This window comes from Strongylocentrotus purpuratus, unplaced genomic scaffold, assembly GCF_000002235.5.
Source record: "Strongylocentrotus purpuratus isolate Spur 01 unplaced genomic scaffold, Spur_5.0 spur5_scaffold_17, whole genome shotgun sequence".
Classification (NCBI taxonomy): Eukaryota; Metazoa; Echinodermata; class Echinoidea; order Camarodonta; family Strongylocentrotidae; genus Strongylocentrotus; species Strongylocentrotus purpuratus.
This window is the reverse complement of record NW_022145602.1, coordinates 17,422,901-17,444,191: the sequence shown is the minus strand read 5'-3', so window position 1 is coordinate 17,444,191 and position 21,291 is coordinate 17,422,901. Positions and strand designations below refer to the sequence as shown.

The following is a 21,291-nucleotide window of genomic DNA, read 5'->3' as shown; positions in this document are numbered from 1 at the left end:
GAAGGTCTTACTAAACATTGTGATTGTAAAAAGTAGTTTATTGGCTATTAGTTTTGTTATAAGTCAAGAAAATAAACCCATAACAAGTTGAAAGAAAAAAGTAAATCTAGTAGTGTATAGTACAGACTAAAATCAAATACATGTATTAATGTGGGCTTTATAGTGCCTAGGTACGCATAACTATGACGTGATACATGCCACCATAAGTAGAGAAGTAGAACATGCATACAATTGCCTTATATAACGTTGTAAACGACCATTGTCTTTCATTCCATAACTTCTTGAAATATCTATGCTCAAAACTGTTCAACACTCAATTATTTCCCCTTTTGATATGATTAACATATGTTCACGATCAAGATGTCTGTATCAGCAACATGGCTTCACGCGTTAACAAACGAGAACATGAGATTTGAAATGGATATTATACCAAAAGAACAGCGAAGCTTGTGAGATGATTACACCGACAGGCCACCATGTCTGTAAAGGTAGTTTTGTCGATTTTACACCCTTCGTCAGACCATTCTTCCAAGGTGATGTCCCAAAACACACAGCGCGCTGGAAGGTTGGTGCCATTGTATTTTTCCGCCGAACTCTAATACAGGTATGCATAACAAAGAACAATTAAGGCGTTATTGTATCGCAAAAACAATTCAGTTAACATTGGTATTCTGAGAACTACACCATCCTAATGACTACACAATTGCAATTTTTGTGCTTCTCTGTCCAAACTGTTTGTGTTACACATGTGATCTGTGACTACATTCTTTCATTACCAAAAGTGGCACCAAAACACAATACATCTACCATTGCTTAGATTTGGCTTTACAGGGCTATAAGTATCGACCCCTGTGTAATGGAGTTTTTAATGGGAATTTCTATTTAGTACATGACCTTATCATCTGTTGAATAATTTACCCTCATTACGACATATGTCTTAAGCTTATCTTCATCATTACAACAAACGTTTTTGGTGAGAAGTGCAATTGACAGCTCCTTCATCATGAAATTTAGTACAAATTCGGGAGTTATTAAGTGGTCGTTTCAATAAAAGAGAGTCTACATAAATATACCTGATTCACAGGAAACACAAAGGTAATTGATTCATTATCAGGGAGGTCTTTGATATCAGTTCCCTCAATGGTCACAGTTAAGATAGGAGAAGCGACAACGGTGATCTTTGGCTGCTGATTCTGCTTGTCTCTAGACGATGGAATACTTGATGAAGATGGTCTGTCACCCTGAAACAGTTTGGGCGAGTTTACTAGAAAGACACTGACGGGTATTGCCTTACTGTCATCTAAAGTTCAAACACAGTGTTGTATGCGTTCAATATACGTGAATGTAATACAAATGCAGTCTTTACAAGAAATCTTCATTTCGGGGAAAACTTACTTTTTGAGTAATTGGTCTCAATGGAATGTCAGGGGTTTCCCATTTGACCGACAGCCCACGAGACCAACATCTACAAATGGGTTCAACACGACCTTTGTAACTTGACAAGTGTGGGTGGGGGGAGATTGGGTCTATCATTAGATCGTTTGCTTGTCTTTTTATTTGTTTCTTAGCTTTTGGTAATATGGTGTCTTGGTTATTCTGATCGCAAACATTTCTTCTTAACTATTGCAACATTAATTTTTTTTTTATGTTCCAATTTATATTATATAAAGTGAACTGTACCTCAGAGTTATGAGAATAATGTTGATTTAAGTTTTAGTCTTGAAGCTGTAGTTTTTCGAAGAAAGTAATGTCAATATCGAAAAAGTAAAGAAGAAGAAACAAACCTGGCACTAAAGGTAGAATTGCAGATGGTAAAGTAACATATGCTACGTCCGCCATATTAGACATAGTTCCTTCATCGGTTGAAATATCGATGACGTCATTCCCGGCTCCACCTATGGCAGTTCTGAGTGGAAAACTCGTCCTATCAACTTTGACGACTGCTAGTATAATATTTGATCCACTGTATTTAGAAATAAAACAATCAGAATGTTGGTGGGGGGGGGGGGGGGTTACACACGTGGGTATTTGGGCTTATTTAGGTATCAGTGGACGTATCAAATTGATAACATGGGTTATAGAATGTAGCCAATGTATTTGGTCAAAAGACATCACGTGACCGTGCACCTTTCTCTCTTACTCCACCCGGGTGATGTACATTGGTACCTGGCAGGAATGAGTTCCTTGAAATTCTACCTAGAGCGCCGTAATGGCCGCTTTGCTGAAGCAAGGATAACAATCGGGCAGCGCCAGGAGCGTCACGATGTGGCGGACGTGTGCGTTTTATAAGAAACCATTTTTATTATTATCATTATTTATTACCAAATGATATTGCACGGATAAGATGCGCGTATGCTCATCTATGTCACGTTTGAAAATAATACCCAATGACATTAGGCCAGTTTACAAATTTAAAAATTCAGCTGCATTTAAACTGCAACTACGAGGATGAAAAAAAAAAAAAAAAAAACGGGTGCAGATTTCTGTTACAATAGCAGCAACGCAAACGTTGCAATTCTGCACCCAAAGTAGTGTAAGAATTACACCCTAAGGGGTGCTGCTATTGTAGTAAATGTCTACACCCCTAAGAGTGCACGTATATGCTCCCTTTCAGTGGCGGATCTAGGGTGAGGCCGCGGGCCCGGGCCCCTTCCCTTGGGAAAAAAACGTGTAAAAACAAGTTAATTTTACCTTTATTTTGGAGATGGGCTCCCTCCCCTGGCGCTCAAGGGGAGGGGGGAGGTGCGATTTTTCAAATTTTCGAGCTCCCCCAAAACAAATTAGTGCTCACTCCCCTTTCCCCCACTGAGCGAATTATCGGCCGGCGCGATTTTCAAATTTTCGGGAGCAACAAAATAAGAATTAGTGCTCAGCCCCCCCCCCCCCCCCCCCCGCCCCACTGAACGAATTATCGGCCGGCTGTATCGCCGCTAAATATTTTCTCACGAATTGGGCCCCCTCCCCTGCCGCCGGTTGGATCCACCCCTGCTCCCTCTAGGGTGCAAAACTACACCCCGCCCTATATGGTGCTGTTTTAGTAGCAGAGGTCTGCACCTCTAATGGCGCAAATTTGAACCTTTATTTCTTAGTGTGTATGATCGCGGTTTGTAAAATTCAACCTTTAAAATAAATCATATGGAATTTTAAATGGATTTGACTCTGATTTCTAAAAACTCGAGATCACTCAATACTGAGACAAGGGAAGGGAATCCATCGCGTCCGGTCAATTATCCTCATACCTGTAGGTGAAGTTGTTAGTGGATGTCTTTTGAATGACTTCAGTCAATATGGAGATTGTAGTCAGTATTTCGTTTGAGACCTGCTTGGAGCTCGTTGTCTCGAAGGTACTCTCTGGGATGTTCAAGATATTATCCACCGCTCCTATCACGCTCTCGGAGACCTATTAGAAATTGATTTGTGCATGATATATTTTTTTTTATAGCAGATTTTTCTGCATTTATTGATAAATCAAATATAAAACATTCGAATAACAATAATAGTTTATAATACAATTGATTTACATAAAGAATGACAACTTAAATACACACAAATAGAAAATGCATAATTGAAAGCTTAAAAGTATCGAGGTAAGTAAAAAAAAAAAAAAGTAATCAAGATAAATGCAGAGGCCAACTATCATAAGCAAGAATGCTTGAGTCGATAGCAGCCGGGAAGGGGGGGGGGGGGGTACATGGCGTGGTATAGGCATGGATTTAATTCATTCCCAATCCACTTGCAATAATTAAAGGACAGGCTAATTGATTTTGAATATTGATGTTATTTGCATCATGGTATACGAGAAAGTGACAACTAACAATTTTATAAAGTACCGCCTTGGAAACATTCAAAGTAATGATTATTAATCATTATAAAACTAAAATACCGCCCCATTTTTGCACTTGTCTCTTGAAGAGCGCTCCGATCACTCCTTAGATTTGTGACGTCACTAACGGGACCAAATGAGCTATGCACACGACGTTCCATAACATAAATACACTCTAATGCCTGTTTTGTCGTTTTCCCTTCACTTATTTCTCTTACGTTACAAGGGTCATTTAATAATTGTGATTATTTTTTCTATTCTAAATGTCGAACATATTTAATTTTGAGGAAAAAAACAGTCTTAAGTATTCTACATCAGCGTTTCTCAATCTTTTTTGGGGCACGCACCCATTGATGACATAACAAGTTTCGCATCACCCTAATCCCAAATTCATCAAAGATGATTTGTTTTCCACCCAATATAATTATACATAAACGCACGCTCGCATTTTCGCGTTAGGGCCGTGAAATAAACTATCCGGATCTCAAATACTGCAAGGGAGCAAGAACAAAATGGAACTTTCATTATTGTAAAAATGTTATTAGTCATCAATATACACTACAGACAATATTAAATTATATATACGTTCATCTCGTTGCCATGGATCACCCTGATTTATAAATTTTACGAGAATTGAAGCGAACAAGGGGGAAAAGGACACTTTGTTGTGTTATAATTTTCATTGTGATATTTAAAAAATAAATATTAATAAGGTTATGTTCCGGCGCCATGCTGCTCGAGCCATGACGATATTCCGGCAGCGAATACCCGAATATCGTCATATCATCATAATGGAGATATTCATAGACCATGCTGCCTAAAACTATCAGATTTTTTAAATTCTGCGCGCAAGCAAAATTATAATTTACTCATCATTTTCTCATAAAAATACCCAAAGTGATATATTTTTGAGCACCTTGAAGTTTCTGATATTCCGTTATACCAAAATTAGTTATATTATAACTAAAATGTTCTCGCGGCACCCCGGATGAGAACGCTGTACTAGATTGCTACAATTTGAGGGGTCAGATTGACCATACGGGGAGGGGATTACACGACAATTATTTCTTCATAATTATAAGAGTTTGATTATAAGATATACCCTTTGCCCTGTGGAAAAATTGTGCATTTCGTATTGAAATATTTTTCCCGTAGGTCTTCTAGCTATCTCTTAATCCTATCACCATTTGGTTATCTTCTCTGCTGTACACTCCCCCCCCCCCCACTCCGTGATCGGAGGGATACCATGCGTGTTATGGCCCGGTCCCACTGGCCGATGGACACAAAACGTATGCATAACGGACACAGCGGACGAGCAAAATTTTCGGGGTGGTTCCATCCGTTTTCATCCGCTCCAGAAATGGACAAAATTTGCGAACAATTTGCGAACGAAAAAAAACGGACGTGGGTAGTATAAAGCGGGGATGTTAAAAGGATGTTCATCGGAAGCCTAGCGGGTGAAAGCGGATGGAAGTGGATGACAGCTTTGAATACTTTATATACGAGATGCATACGCTTACATCCTTTTTATTTCCGTGCTACTAACAATGTATAATAATAATAATAATAGTTCGTTCTTTTATAGCGCATTTCAGGACCGAAGGCCCTCTCAAAGCGCTTTACAATGTACAATGTACGTTTACATAATAATTACATAATAATTACTCGAAGCATTCATCAAAGAGGTGAGTTTTCAGCGCTCTTTTAAAAAGTTCAACATCAGTCATGGAGCGTAGCGACACTGGAAGAGCGTTCCAAAGTTTTGGTCCACCACATGCGAATGCCCTGTCACCATATGTTTTTGTGGCTCCATGATTGAGGGTGAGAAGGTGTTGAGAAGATGACCGCAAACGCCTTGGTGGGATGTACGGTGTGAGTAAATCTGAGATGTACTCTGGACACATGCCATGGAGAGCTTTGAAGACGATCAGAATCACCTTGTAGCGGATCCGTAACTGAACTGGCAACCAGTGAAGATCTCTCAAGATAGGTGTTATGTGTTGAGACCTCTTCACTTTCGACACTAAGCGAGCTGCAGAGTTCTGAATCCTCTGTAGCTTACCTAGTTCTCTCTCTGGAGCTCCCAGGAGAAGGCAGTTGCAGCTGTCAAGCAGTGATGTTATAAAGGCGTGGACCAATATCTCAGTTGTCCTGCTATTGAGATAATGACGGACACGACCTATTCTTCTGAGGGCCAAAGATGCTTTCTTGCAAGTATTGTTGACATGTTGCTGCATAGTCAAGTGACAGTCAAGGATTACACCAAGATCACGAAGAGATGGGGATGGTCCAACTTGACTGCCACCAGATGTAATAGCGCCCAGTTCTTGACGTTGCCTAAAACGTGACGACACATGCAATACCTCCATCTTACTATCATTAAGTGTAAGTTGATTTTCACTCATCCAGCAACGAATGTCCAGTAGACAGAGTTCGAGTTTTGAGACCATTTGGTCCCTTGCCTGGGGTTTCATTGTGACATACAATTGTGTGTCATCCGCGTACATCATTGTTGAAAATCCATGGCTAAGGATGATTTCTTCCACAGGAGCGGTATAGCATATGAACAGGAGCGGACCGATCACCGATCCTTGCGGGACGCCCCATAGCAGCGTTCTGGGATTAGACTTCACATCCTTGACTAACACACTCTGTTGTCTTCTCGAAAGATAGGATGCAAACCAGTCCAATGCCACCCCGGTAACACCGAATCTGTCTCGGAGCCTGGTAAGAAGGATGGAATGATCCACAGTGTTGAATGCCGAGGTTAAATCCAATAAAAGAAGGACTGCCTCATTCCCAGTATCCAATGACTGCAAGAGGTCATTCTGAACTCTTATGAGAGCAGTCTCTACGCTGTGGTGCTGCCTGTATGCAGATTGTCTAGATGGTAGTAGAGAGTTCGAATTCAGATACGTCATCAGCTGCTGACTTACGATCCGTTCGATGACTTTCCCAGGGAAAGGTAAATTTGAAATCGGACGGTAGTTTTTAAGAGTCTCTGGGTCTGCAGAAGGACTCTTCAGCGTTGGGATGATGAGTGCAGATTTCAGTGATGATGGAAAGGTTCCAGTCTGAAGTGACTGGTTTGTCATGTCCGTTAAAGCAGGAAGAAGGATATCCAAGCACTTTTTGAAAACACATGCTGGAACAGGGTCAAGTGAACATGCCTTGATCTTATTTGATTTGATGATCTTGAGCACATCAGCATGGGAAGCCTTGCCAAACTTCTCAAATGAACAAAGCGGTTTGCTTCCAGCTACCAAACATGAAGAAGCCCCAGAAGATCCAGGTTCTTGATTGTCTACCTGTTCGTAGTTCCGCGTTCTTAGATTGACGATCTTACTTTCAAAGAACTGTGAAAATCTTTTAGACAGTTCTGCTGGTGAAGTATGAAGTGGTAAGGTCTGTGAAGGGCTCTCCACGGTCAACCTTTGGATGGTTCGGAACAATTCCTTGTGGTCACAGCCTGACATTTTGTCACGATGATAGTTTCTCTTTGCTTCCTTTAGGGCAGAATGATAGTCTGATGAAGCATTTTTGAGCAGCTGCTTATTTATTGTTGTTACACTGCTCCTCCATCTCCTCTCTTTCGCCCGGATATTACGTTTGAGCTTTCTTAGTGACTCGTCATACCATGGTGCATGTGGTCGTAGTTGAATACTCCGCTGTGATACTGGGGCATGCTTATCAAGAGTTGTGGACAGTGTTGCATTATAGAATTCAACCTTTTCATCCACATCAATATATGCAATATTAGTTGCTCTCTCAAAGCACGACGTAATGTCTGTATAGACGTTCCATGTACCTCATCTTTTCTCCCTCTTTCCGTTTTCAGCTGCAGCGGATGTAAGTTGCGAGGATGCCCAGAGGATGCATAGAGGATACAGCGGACGTTTAACGGATGATAACGGACATAGAACGTTTGTTGCTCGTATTTGTCGCGGATTTACATCGTACACGGCGGAAGTTCATCCGTTCTAAAAGTTTTGTGCAGCTTAAAACTTTTTGCGCGGATGAAATCACAGTGGACGGATGCTCGATGGATAGAGCGTATGAAACACGTATGCAATGAGTACACAACGGATGCATAGCGTTTTCCAACGGATGGCAAGATTTTTTTACGTTTTACATCCTCTTTGCATCCGTAAGTGCAGTGGGACCGGGCCTTTACCAAAATGTCCGGTATTAAAGGAGTACTTTTCACGCACCAAAGTCCGGCTCGTAGTATACACAAAATCCCGTTTTACACACTGGACTTAGAGGGTGTGTTCAAAAGGAGGGAACATGCATATGCGTACCCTAAATAACACTGAGTGGGGGGGGGGGGCAGGTGTACAATGCATGAAGGACGCAGATCGGATCGCCCCAAATAATTTTCGAAAATCGTTTAATTAATGCGCGTCGTACAGTAGGTTATCATAAAGTAAAATCACGACTTGATTTGATGGTGAGTAATAAAGAGAAGGCTGAGTTCTGGGAAGAGATGAAAAATAATTTGTGAGCGCTATCATTGGTATTATGCAAGTGTGGAATAACATCAGATTAAAAATGTTCCCTAAAAAGCATGGCTCTTCAAATGCCTTAATATTCTAAATATGGCATGTAACATCATGAAATTCGGGACGGATTCTTATGCCACATGTTCGTGTAGTCCCATATACATCGTTCTGTGTGTACAGTGCTTGTAACTTTACACATACTTGGCTAAATTTCGTACAATTTGATGATTCCAGGACCTTGCAGTACACACCAATACTTATATGCTAGATGATCAACCTTTTCTTATCAATTCCACAACGTTTCTTTCACAATGCAATCGCATGACTAGAACTCAACTCTATCTGTAGACCTGTACAGAGAAACTAAATCTTAGTGATTAATGCTCGTAAATATTCCTGCTACAGCAGCTATAATCTCGTCATCTTTCCCATTCTTTTAAGAAGGTAAACATCACAATCAATCAGTATTCTTCTTCTTTTAGTAATTAATGTTGGAAAAGGATCAGTAAAGTAGGCATAAATAGGCCTATTGGAAGAGCATTTCCATCATAATTATATGGCACTCTGAGATTTAAAAAATAAAATGAACAAGGTAATTTACATCCCAAAACTGCTTACTAGCGTATAGGTTCCCTTGATCCTCTATTCATATTAATGTCGATAATATTAATGAGTCGTAAATGGCCGTTCCGTGACAAATTTTGAAATTCTTGGTTGTCTATCATGTTATAATCTTTTTTTTAAAACAAACTAAGTTGAGAAATGATGGAAGTTTCATGATCTTTGTTTGTACGCTCTCAAAATAAAAAAAATTAAGGCAATAATGATAGAGATAATGATAATGGTAATAAAAATGCCCCCTAGTCGCTTGTGAATCCCATTGTTTCATACGTTTTGCCTCGATCAAATAATTATATTTTAAAAGACTAATCATATTGTCCCAATGTCGCTAAATTGTATGATAAGATAATTTTTGAAGGGCATTTTCAAACAATTTATCTCCTATCTCACGTCCTTCTTTCTTCTCCTTTATCTCTCCCTTCATTTTCACTTTTATTTTGCCATTCCATTTGGGAAATCTACAGATGCACACCACTATCTACATGCGAGCCTCATTGATTATAACTAGAACCATAAGGCCCCAATTTTGTCCCTTGAGGAATTACAGTGAGCTCATCCTCCAATTAAGAATAGCTCCCTCTATTTACAAAGGCTTGGTTCTGAGATGACGTGTTAAATGATAAATCCATACAATAAATAATTGTACTCCATGCGATATGTACTTGAGGAGCATAGCATCACTAAAAGTTTGAAATCTTACTTGTAAAATGACATCTTCTGTTAAGTTCTGCTCCGATGCAAATCCAACGATGCTTCTCAATTTGTCGGTGACCGATTCCAGGAGCTCCTCATCAAATGTCGTCGATTTCTCTGTTACATTCACTAATTCATCAGATATAACTTCTATATTGGCCATCGTGATATTTGTCTAAATAAGCAATTATTGAAAAAGAAAATGAAACACAACTAACCCTCAAAACTTTAATTGCGTATCAAAGCTGTACAAATATATACATATATTCAAAATTGAAAGAAAAAAGTAAATGAAACTACAAAACTACAAAATAACAAATAAAGGTCATTTGCCAAACAATTTTGGTAGAAAATGTATACTGGCTGAGTAATAAGCATAGAAAGATAAGGAAATCAAGGAGTACTAGCCCCGACATCATTTGTGTAGTCCCATACATATCTCTCTGTGTACAGTGCTTGTTACTTTATAAAGACTGGGCCAAATTCATTATGATTTTGATGACTCCAGAACCATGCAGTATACACCAATACTTACATGATACATGATCAACTTTTTCTGATCCATTCATCACCCTTTCTTTCACAATGCAATCGCAGGACCTGGGGTGATTCACTAACAGCTAAAATCGATCCGAAATGAGATTAAAATCGCTCTTAGGCTCCTGAGAGCGATATCGCTTTTAGGAACTGATTCACTAAGGCATTTGGGATTAATGCTAGCAGTGAAATCGCTAAAGGCTGAGAGTGATCCGGATTGCTCTTAGCATTGCCTTTTGTGTGTAATCATTACTAGGACACTTTCTGGCCAAGACAGAACTGTCAAACTGAAGCTAAATTAGAGCAAACACAAGGAAGATAGATTGATTTGACTGATTTGATTTACTCTATGATAGGATAGGCCTAATTTAATTAGTGCCAACAACATGCAAAACACCTTAGACTTGGATTTTACATCAAGACTGTACGATGATCATCCCTACAGCCTTGGCCCAACCCACACTAGAGCCGGCTACATATAACGTTAAATCCTGCATTTAACTTGAAACAAGAGTAAAGAAAGACAAACTATACCCACAGAAAATCATATTCATCCTCACACTGCTATAAATCTACATGAAAAAGTCATGAATGAATTTCTTTCTGTCTTGTGCGAAATTTCAATCAATTTTCTTGTAATATTGGAAAAAAATCAACATAGAAATGAACGTCATTGACAAATTAAGCGACGATTATCTTAATGTCGATCGGTCGCTCGATTGATTGATGCCAAGTGACCAACATTTGAGTCTGTTGATTGGGTGGATTGATCACGTACATGAATATTCATATGCGTGCATGATTATTCACGCTGGGATTGATCCCAGCCTAAAAGCGATTTAGTGAACAGTCAGGTAGAATCGCTTTTAAGCTGGGATTGAAATAAATCCCAAACATTGCTCTCATGAACGATATTGTTCCCAGTTAGTGAATCACCCCCCCCCCCCTCCCAGAACTCACCTTTATCTTTAAGAAAATTTCACGTGTATTCGGGATTATTATCAGGATGACTTAGCACATGTATTTGCTTTGATGGTCTTATATTAAGATATCGTACATTTTCCGAAATATTCTTCTATCAATGTATAACACAGGAGGGGATGGGAAATTGAGGAGAGTCTTTACTAGGTTTCCTGCCATTCCGGATTCATTATGCTTCATACACTGAAATCATATTATTGAGAGTGATATATCTATTATGAATATATATATATATATATATATATATATATATATATATAAAGAGAGAGAGAGACAGACAGACAGAGACAGAGAAGGAGAGATAGAGGGAGAGAGAGAGAGAGAAAGAGAGAGCATTATAGGTGAGAGCAAAAGGAAAAGCAATTGATATGAAAGAGTTATTAATGTTTAAGGATGACTTACATTCACTATCTTATTAACTTCTTCTTCGATTGGTGAGTGAGTTGTAACTGTGAAAAGAAAATCAAGCACAATTAAAAAAGAATTGATGTAGAGTATTATCACTATAGGAGACAATTATTCGGTTTCCGTTGTACATGGGAGCACTAAAACTAGAGGCTATCATGGAGCACAGGCTAACGAGAGATGATTCAAGAGATGATTTCAAATTTATTACATTATATAATTTTCTCCTAAAAAATAAGCAAAAAGCAAAAGGATGGAAAAGAAAAATTACTTTAAATAGCCATTTTTGACATGTTATTGTACATATGTATATATATAAATAATTCATAAAATAGTGTGTGGCAAAAATAGTCAACTGTGACTGATTGCAAAAACAAATCCAATCAAGAAAGAAGAAAGAAGAATGCCTTATGTAATCAGACATGTGCATGGTTACCTCTGAACTAAAGTGGGAATAATGCAACTATCATTAGTCCTGATGACTAATCTCGTGATGACTCTCAGTTATTGCAGCTGAACAGCTGAAATGTCCATGTTCAACTATGCGTTTCGGTGTATATCGTTTCAAATATAATTCAAGATGCCGTTCCTATGGTAAATAACCATTCTCCGATGATGCGATGATTATCAATAATATAATTGACCTAGAGTTACGTGTGGGTTACAATAAGGAACCCGTATGTATCATGCGAAAGGAAATGAGAGTATGATGGTTGCGTAGCTAAATCAAGGTTCATACTACTGCTGTTCTCCATTTTGAAATCATTATACAGTGCGTCCCAGAAAAAACAAAACCGAGAATGATCGATGTCTAAAGTGATGCTTGCATTTCCCTTAAAATTGATTAAGCGCATTCATTTTCACTGGCTGCCTGCCGTTGCAACAAACAGAGTTGACAAAAGTCTTTCGTCTTTTTTGTGCATGGCTGATCGTCAACGAAACGGAGTTCAGTCTTTTGTCAACTATGCTTCTTGCTACGGCAGGCAGACAGTGAAAACGAATTCGTTTAGTCGAATTATTCAAATGCAAGCATCACTTTAAACAAACAGAACTGTTTTATTCCTGGCTCGTCTTTCCTGATTGAGGTGTCATATGAAAGGGCAGAATATAAACTTTCTAGAAATGTGATTTTCTCTTTGAAATTCAGATACCGCCCGCCAAATGACTTTTTGGTACCCTCTCTTCAAATTGTTTTTAATGACTTATATATGCATCATATGAGTTGCATCAAATGAAAAAGGAGCATTTAAGCTTTACGAATATGTGTCATTTATTAATTATAATTGTGATTAGTTATGATAAAACATCGATAATTCTCTGTTTCGTTTTTTCTGGGACGCACTGTATATGAAAGAAAGCCAGTTTTTATTTCATAAGCCACATCGACAGTGGTACAATAGATTACATGACAAACATATATCCCGATAAAGCATGTAGGGCCTAGGACAAAACATATATCAAAACTTGATTAAAGTGAGGTTCCTTAAATCCATATCTTTTTAGTTTTAGGGACACAGTGGACAAAAGCATTAGACTTTCTACAGGTACTTTCAAAACCCGAGCTTTAAGATGATGACGTGGATCCTACTCAAATGATTGGTTGAAAGCGTACACGTGACCAGGCATTTATTTTGCCTTACGCGTAATTTGGATAATGACCGGTCATTATCCAATTCTAATGACCGGTCATTAGTAAAATCATGTTATACAACATAATTTTATAAAACAAATAAAATATAATCTCATAAAACAAATAAAACACAGTATTTTGTTCGGGCATTAGTAAAATTACCTACATTCGGTACGTGTTATACTGTTCCAAAGGTAACTGTGTTAGGGCACTGCTGTGTATTATTTGTATATTATGCAAATGTTATGTAGTCTAGTGGTATTACATTTGCATTCAAATGTTAACTCTTAAAAATGTAGATAGTTATATCGTTATCCACAGAACTCACAAAATCAAACTTCATAGTCTTCATAGTTGATTATGTAAACGTATGCACATTGGTATGAATTTAGCTATCACTAGGGCTTACAAAAATAATAAATTGCAAATAATGATAATACATAAGATTTGTATTGCGCCAAATCCACTTGACAGTCAAATGCTCAAGGCGCAGCTTGTGCAAAGATGAAATACATGATAAATATATACAAAAGTGCATTAGGAAAGGTACAGACATGGAAGGTAATGGTATTACAAAAAATAATTATAAGCTAAATTAAGCAATTATTTCTTAAGATTGTTTTTTAACACTTCACCAGAACTGCTATTTGTAATCCATTGAGGGAGAGTATTCCATAATGAAGGCCAAGCATGAGCAAAGGTTTGCTCCCCCACTTTGCAATCGTATTCATGATTGAAGTAACGAGTAATATACCATTCTTGTAATGAAATCAAATGTAATACATACATTTGCGTCTCTATGAAGTGTCTCAATACAAATATTTTATTCACCAGTAATGGATAATTGTATTTAATAGTCAGAATGCAATATGCATTTATTACGTGTTATTAGGTATGATAAGCCATAACATTTATCCTACACAGCAACAAATAATGTATGCGGTTCGCATTCTGCCTATTGAAATACAATAATTCGTAACAGATGAATGAAATAATTTGCATCAAGGCAGTTCACAAAGACGACTACATTAGATTTGGTTACATAATAAAAATGGTATTTTTGCGCACGATGGCACTAAATACAATCATATGTGTTTAACAAACGCACTAATGCTCTCGTCAACGTACTTTAAAAGATGGTAGTTGCTGCTACTTTGTTTGGCGTTCAACAAAAAGGGATAGAGCAACGTCGATCTGGCGCTGCTCAGCGGCTGCCGGGCTCACGATCAATTGGGCAAAAAGAATTTTCATTTCATTGGACTAAAAGATTATTATCATTATTATTATTATTATTATTATTATTATTATTATTATTATTATCATCATCAAAGCTGATTGTATTGGAACCGTCATGTGAAACTTTTCGACAACGTATGATGGGAGTTAGCCTGATCGAATGTTGACTCGCCATTCGTCCCTTTCTACGAAGGTATGTTGTACCAAGGCGCACATAATTACATTCTGTAGTTGGCATCTCCCTTGTGTGGTACCAGCTTGCTAGGTTCTGAGTAAAGCTTTATGAATAGCAATTGTTGGCAACATAATAGATGGCATCTCGACATAAAAGACTGCTAGTGCTATGTAAAATCAACTTTTAAACCATGTACTTACTTAAACCGCGCTTTCTCTATTAGAGAGCACACAATGTCTAGTTCCAAACTTAAACTGTGGTGAGTTGCCTACTCCATAGTTTGTACGTAGGGATTTTAGTGGGGTACTATAATTTTGGTTTTATGCAAATAGCCCTGACATTTTACAAGCTATTTACAAGTAATCTTTCGTTCAACGCTTACCTAAAGAGCTGATAGTTGTATATACCTGAGATAGAGTAGATGAGATCCCTTGAGTAGTGTCTTCCTGTGATGTTTGGCCTTGAGTACAATCCAAAGAAGTAAATGAATCATATTGACAATCGACTAAATAAACGAATTCGTAAAGTAAAGCACGTGATTACAACCCGGCCCCCCCACTCAGTGTTATTTAGGGTACGCATATGCGTGTTCCAACCGACCCCCCCTTTTCAGCAAAAGTCCGGTGTGTAAAGTCAATACGGCTCGACCTTTTTCTTTTGTATACGAGCCTTTTTCAGCATCCCCCCCTTTTCAGCAAAAGTCCGGTGTGTAAAGTCAATACGGCTCGACCTTTTTCTTTTGTTACGAAAAGGACATTTTGGCAACACGCATGCGGTCATTTTGAAACCTGAGTGGGGGGGGGCCGGGGATTACAAATGGTAGTTGGAAAGGCTCGATTCTGTTAAACAGTAAAGATGGTATTTATCAAATATTATTTGAGTTCGAACACGCAAAATAAAAAAAGTGTTCCCATGCTATTGGTTAAATAAATTATACGTTTGAAAGAATATTAATTAAGTAGTAAACAAAACAATTATAATTTGAAAGAAGTAGCTACAAAAGATTTTGTTGATATATCTAGTTTCAAGACTAAACATTATTATTTATCCCTCCTGAAACAAAAACTTCAAAAACCAAATAGTACACGTTACTGGGAGTATTACTTGAATTTACCTTTATCTTGTAATTGGCAGAAAGTATCCAATTTTAGATTTCAACAATTAGGAAATAATAGGATAAAGCAAGTTAATTTTAAAGTATTGCATAATATATTTCCATCAAAACATAATTCATGCAGATGGTGTATAATGGAAAATGACTAGTGTGATATATGTAAAGAAACAGAAACTACTTCTCATGTTTTGTTAAAATGTAACAAGGTTAGGGTTTTTTGGAAAATTATTGAAATTGTTATTATAATTACTTTCATGAACAAATAAATATTAATGAAAGAGCATTAGTTATAGGTTATGTTATTGAAAAGGATGAAAACTTTGTGATAAACTTCATGTTAATTTTAGGAGAATACATAATAAACATAATGCATATCCAACTTCGGTATGATAGTAAAGAGTACAATAGTGAAAGTCTGTTCATTAATTTCAAATTAAAACTGCGATATTATATAGCAAATAAACAAAGTTTTTTATTTTTATTTATTTATTTATTCAAGTCTTCTTTATACAGGGTGGCCCTGTAAAGAAATTTTTCGAGAACTGTTAAGGCTATAACTATTTATTTAATTACTTTTGTCTTTTTGTATTATGTTAATATGTAAATTGATGTCAATATATATGAAATGTGAAATATGTGAAATAAAACACCTCGGTAAGAGGCCAAGAAAAAAAAATCATCAAAGCTGATGGTATTGGAACCGTCATGGGAAACTTTTCGACAACGTATGATGCAAATTAGCCTGATAGAATGTTGTCTCGCCATTCGTCCCTTTCTACGAAGGTATGCTGTACCCAAGAGTACAGAGTTTCATTCACTAGTTGGCATCTCCCTTGTGTGGTACCAGCTTGCTAGGTTCTGAGTAAAGCTTCATGAATAGCAATTGTTGGCAACATAATAGACGGCAACCCGACTAGACTGCCAGTGCTATGTCAAATTAACTTTTAAACCATGTACTTACTTAAACCGCGCTTTCTCCATTGGAGAGCACACAATGTCTATTTCCCAACTTCAACTGTGGGTGAGTTGCCTACTCAATAGTTGGTGCTTAGGGATTTTAGTGGGCTACTATAATTTTGGTTTTATGCAAATAGCCCTGACATTTTACTAGCTATTTACAAGTAATCTTTTGTTTAACGCTTACCTAAAGAGCTGATAGTTGTAGAAACCGGAGATAGAGTAGATGAGATCCCTTGAGTAGTGTCTTCCTGTGATGTTTGGCCTTGAGTACAACCCAAGGAGGTAAATGAATCATATTGACAATCGACTAAATAAACGAATTCGTAAAGTAAAGCACGTGATTACAAATGGTAGTTGGAAACCTCGATTCTGTTAAACAGTAAAGATGGTATTCATCAAATATTATTTGAGTTCGAACACGCAAAATTGAAGAAATGTTCCCATGCTATTGGTTAAATAAATTATACGTTTGAAAGAATATCAATTAAGTATTTAACAAAACTGTAAGATACTAATCTCTGTTTTGTAAGGACATTTTTTATTTCAGTTGACGATCGGAGTATGACGTCAGAAGCGATGGTTTTTTGGTTGAATTTTTGGTCTGCCGAGTGGGGGCGTAACAATTTAGCTGCAAATGATTCTCAATTTTGGGAAAAGTCATCCTTCTGATTGCGATCAATATTTAGTATTTCCAGACAAGCCCAATGTTGTGAGTATAATTTGAACATATGATGTTGATAATTGATAACTAGCCATCAGTTTGAGTTGGGTGTTGGTTTTATACAGTTCATAGTTTTCAGATAATTTGATGTATAAAATTTGTTATGAAAGTGATTTGTACGCACAGTAACTTTGTATGCATTACATGTGCAGTTACATAATACGGTTAAATAGTACGATACATGTGTGTAGTGTTATGGGGATAGTCTTTTGTACAGACCGTGTTGTGTTATTTTAATATCATTTATATATAGGCAGTTGTATAAAGTGACAGAATGTAGATAAATTCTGGTAACTGTAGACATGTATATAAAGAGGAATTTAGGGTAATATGTGTAGAGCCAAAAGGGTTATTGTTATTTCATTTTGGAACAGTGTAATATGTAACTTCAGTTAACATGCATTAATCATACAACTAATTTGATGCAAGATTGTTTGTAAACAGTTTAAAATTGACATATTATTTATAATTGTTTAATTCTGATTAAATTTCAGGTTGAACCGCCTTTTGTGAACGGTATCGCATCATGCTTGAAATTGTCGCTATTTATTGAAGTGCAGTCAGTCCGATTGGCAAGTTATACGCTACAAAAACAATTATAATTTGAAAGAAGTAGCTACAAAAGATTTTGTTGATATATCTATTTTCAAGACAAAACATTATTATTTACCCCTCCTGAAACAAAAACTTCAAAAACCAAATATTACACGTTACTGGGAATATTACTTGAATTAACCCTTTTCTTTTAATTGGCAGAAAGTATTCAATTTTAAATTTCAACAAATAGGAAATAATAGGATAAAGCAAGTTAATTTTAAAGTATTGCATAATACATTTCCATCAAAACATAAATTATGCAGATGGCGTATAATGGAAAATGACTAGTGTGATACATGTAAAGAAACAGAAACTACTTCTCATGTCTTGTTAAAATGTAACAAGGTTAGGGTTTTTTGGAAAATTATTGTAAACTTATGTAATAATTACTTTCATGAACAAATAAATATTAATGAAAAAGCATTAGTTATAGGTAATGTTATTGAAGAGAAGGAAAACTTTGTGATAAACTTCAGGTTTATTTTAGGGGAATACATAAATATACATAATATTATCCAACTTCGGTGTGATGGTAAAGAGTACAATAGTAAAAGTCTGTTCATTAATTTCAAATTAAACTACGATATTATATAGCAAATAAATATAAAAAAATATTGATGAAACACAAAGAATTTTTTCGAGAACTGTTAAGGCTATAACTATTTATTTAATTACCTCTGTCTTTTTGTTTCATGTTCACATGTAAATTGATGTCAGTATATATGACATGTGTAATATGTGAAATAAAACACCTTGGTAAGAGGCCAGGAAAAAAATCATCAAAGCTGATGGTATTGGAACCGTCATGGGAAACTTTTCGACAACGTATGATGCAAATTAGCCTGATAGAATGTTGTCTCGCCATTCGTCCCTTTCTACGAAGGTATGCTGTACCCAGGCGCACAGAATTTCATTCTCTAGTTGGCATCTCTCTTGTGTGGTACCAGCTTGCTAGGTTCTGAGTAAAGCTTTATGAATAGCAATTGTTGGCAACATAGTAGATGGCAACTCGACATAAAAGACTGCCAGTGCTATGTAAAATTAACTTTTAAACCATGTACTTACTTAACCCGCGCTTTCTCCATTAGAGAGCACACAATGTCTAGTTCCAAACTTAAACTGTGGTGAGTTGCCTACTCCATAGTTTGTACGTAGGGATTTTAGTGGGGTACTATAATTTTGGTTTTATGCAAATAGCCCTGACATTTTACAAGCTATTTACAAGTAATCTTTCGTTCAACGCTTACCTAAAGAGCTGATAGTTGTATATACCGGAGATAGAGTAGATGAGATCCCTTGAGTAGTGTCTTCCTGTGATGTTTGGCCTTGAGTACAATCCAAAGAAGTAAATGAATCATATTGACAATCGACTAAATAAACGAATTCGTAAAGTAAAGCACGTGATTACAAATGGTAGTTGGAAAGGCTCGATTCTGTTAAACAGTAAAGATGGTATTTATCAAATATTATTTGAGTTCGAACACGCAAAATAAAAAAAGTGTTCCCATGCTATTGGTTAAATAAATTATACGTTTGAAAGAATATTAATTAAGTAGTAAACAAAACAATTATAATTTGAAAGAAGTAGCTACAAAAGATTTTGTTGATATATCTAGTTTCAAGACTAAACATTATTATTTATCCCTCCTGAAACAAAAACTTCAAAAACCAAATAGTACACGTTACTGGGAATATTACTTGAATTTACCTTTATCTTGTAATTGGCAGAAAGTATCCAATTTTAGATTTCAACAATTAGGAAATAATAGGATAAAGCAAGTTAATTTTAAAGTATTGCATAATATATTTCCATCAAAACATAATTCATGCAGATGGTGTATAATGGAAAATGACTAGTGTGATATATGTAAAGAAACAGAAACTACTTCTCATGTTTTGTTAAAATGTAACAAGGTTAGGGTTTTTTGGAAAATTATTGAAATTGTTATTATAATTACTTTCATGAACAAATAAATATTAATGAAAGAGCATTAGTTATAGGTTATGTTATTGAAAAGGAGGAAAACTTTGTGATAAACTTCATGTTAATTTTAGGAGAATACATAATAAACATAATGCATATCCAACTTCGGTATGATAGTAAAGAGTACAATAGTGAAAGTCTGTTCATTAATTTCAAATTAAAACTGCGATATTATATAGCAAATAAACAAAGTTTTTTATTGACGATACACAAAGAAATTTTTCGAGAACTGTTAAGGCTATAACTATTTATTTAATTACTTTTGTCTTTTTGTATTATGTTAATATGTAAATTGATGTCAATATATATGAAATGTGAAATATGTGAAATAAAACACCTCGGTAAGAGGCCAAGAAAAAAATCATCAAAGCTGATGGTATTGGAACCGTCATGGGAAACTTTTCGACAACGTATGATGCAAATTAGCCTGATAGAATGTTGTCTCGCCATTCGTCCCTTTCTACGAAGGTATGCTGTACCCAAGAGTACAGAGTTTCATTCACTAGTTGGCATCTCCCTTGTGTGGTACCAGCTTGCTAGGTTCTGAGTAAAGCTTCATGAATAGCAATTGTTGGCAACATAATAGACGGCAACCCGACTAGACTGCCAGTGCTATGTCAAATTAACTTTTAAACCATGTACTTACTTAAACCGCGCTTTCTCCATTGGAGAGCACACAATGTCTATTTCCCAACTTCAACTGTGGGTGAGTTGCCTACTCAATAGTTTGTACGTAGGGATTTTAGTGGGCTACTATAATTTTGGTTTTATGCAAATAGCCCTGACATTTTACTAGCTATTTACAAGTAATCTTTTGTTTAACGCTTACCTAAAGAGCTGATAGTTGTAGAAACCGGAGATAGAGTAGATGAGATCCCTTGAGTAGTGTCTTCCTGTGATGTTTGGCCTTGAGTACAACCCAAGGAGGTAAATGAATCATATTGACAATCGACTAAATAAACGAATTCGTAAAGTAAAGCACGTGATTACAAATGGTAGTTGGAAACCTCGATTCTGTTAAACAGTAAAGATGGTATTCATCAAATATTATTTGAGTTCGAACACGCAAAATTGAAGAAATGTTCCCATGCTATTGGTTAAATAAATTATACGTTTGAAAGAATATCAATTAAGTATTTAACAAAACTGTAAGATACTAATCTCTGTTTTGTAAGGACATTTTTTATTTCAGTTGACGATCGGAGTATGACGTCAGAAGCGATGGTTTTTTGGTTGAATTTTTGGTCTGCCGAGTGGGGGCGTAACAATTTAGCTGCAAATGATTCTCAATTTTGGGAAAAGTCATCCTTCT

At 36.5% G+C, this 21,291-nt stretch overlaps 1 protein-coding gene across 1 annotated transcript; it reads right to left on the bottom strand.

Moving 5' to 3' along the window:
- Positions 1-316: 316 nt before the first annotated feature.
- On the bottom strand, positions 317-20,953 carry LOC105447005 (adhesion G-protein coupled receptor F1-like). Its single transcript, XM_030987828.1, has 9 exons — positions 20,809-20,953; positions 19,243-19,320; positions 16,862-16,939; positions 11,560-11,606; positions 9,647-9,814; positions 3,240-3,400; positions 1,785-1,963; positions 1,074-1,300; positions 317-595 (listed from the first exon to the last, which is right to left on the bottom strand). Exons 5-9 carry the CDS (start codon positions 9,800-9,802, stop codon positions 425-427), a joined length of 894 nt encoding a protein of 297 aa, XP_030843688.1. The 5' UTR covers positions 9,803-9,814; positions 11,560-11,606; positions 16,862-16,939; positions 19,243-19,320; positions 20,809-20,953; the 3' UTR covers positions 317-424.
- Between the last annotated feature and the right edge of the window lie 338 nt (positions 20,954-21,291).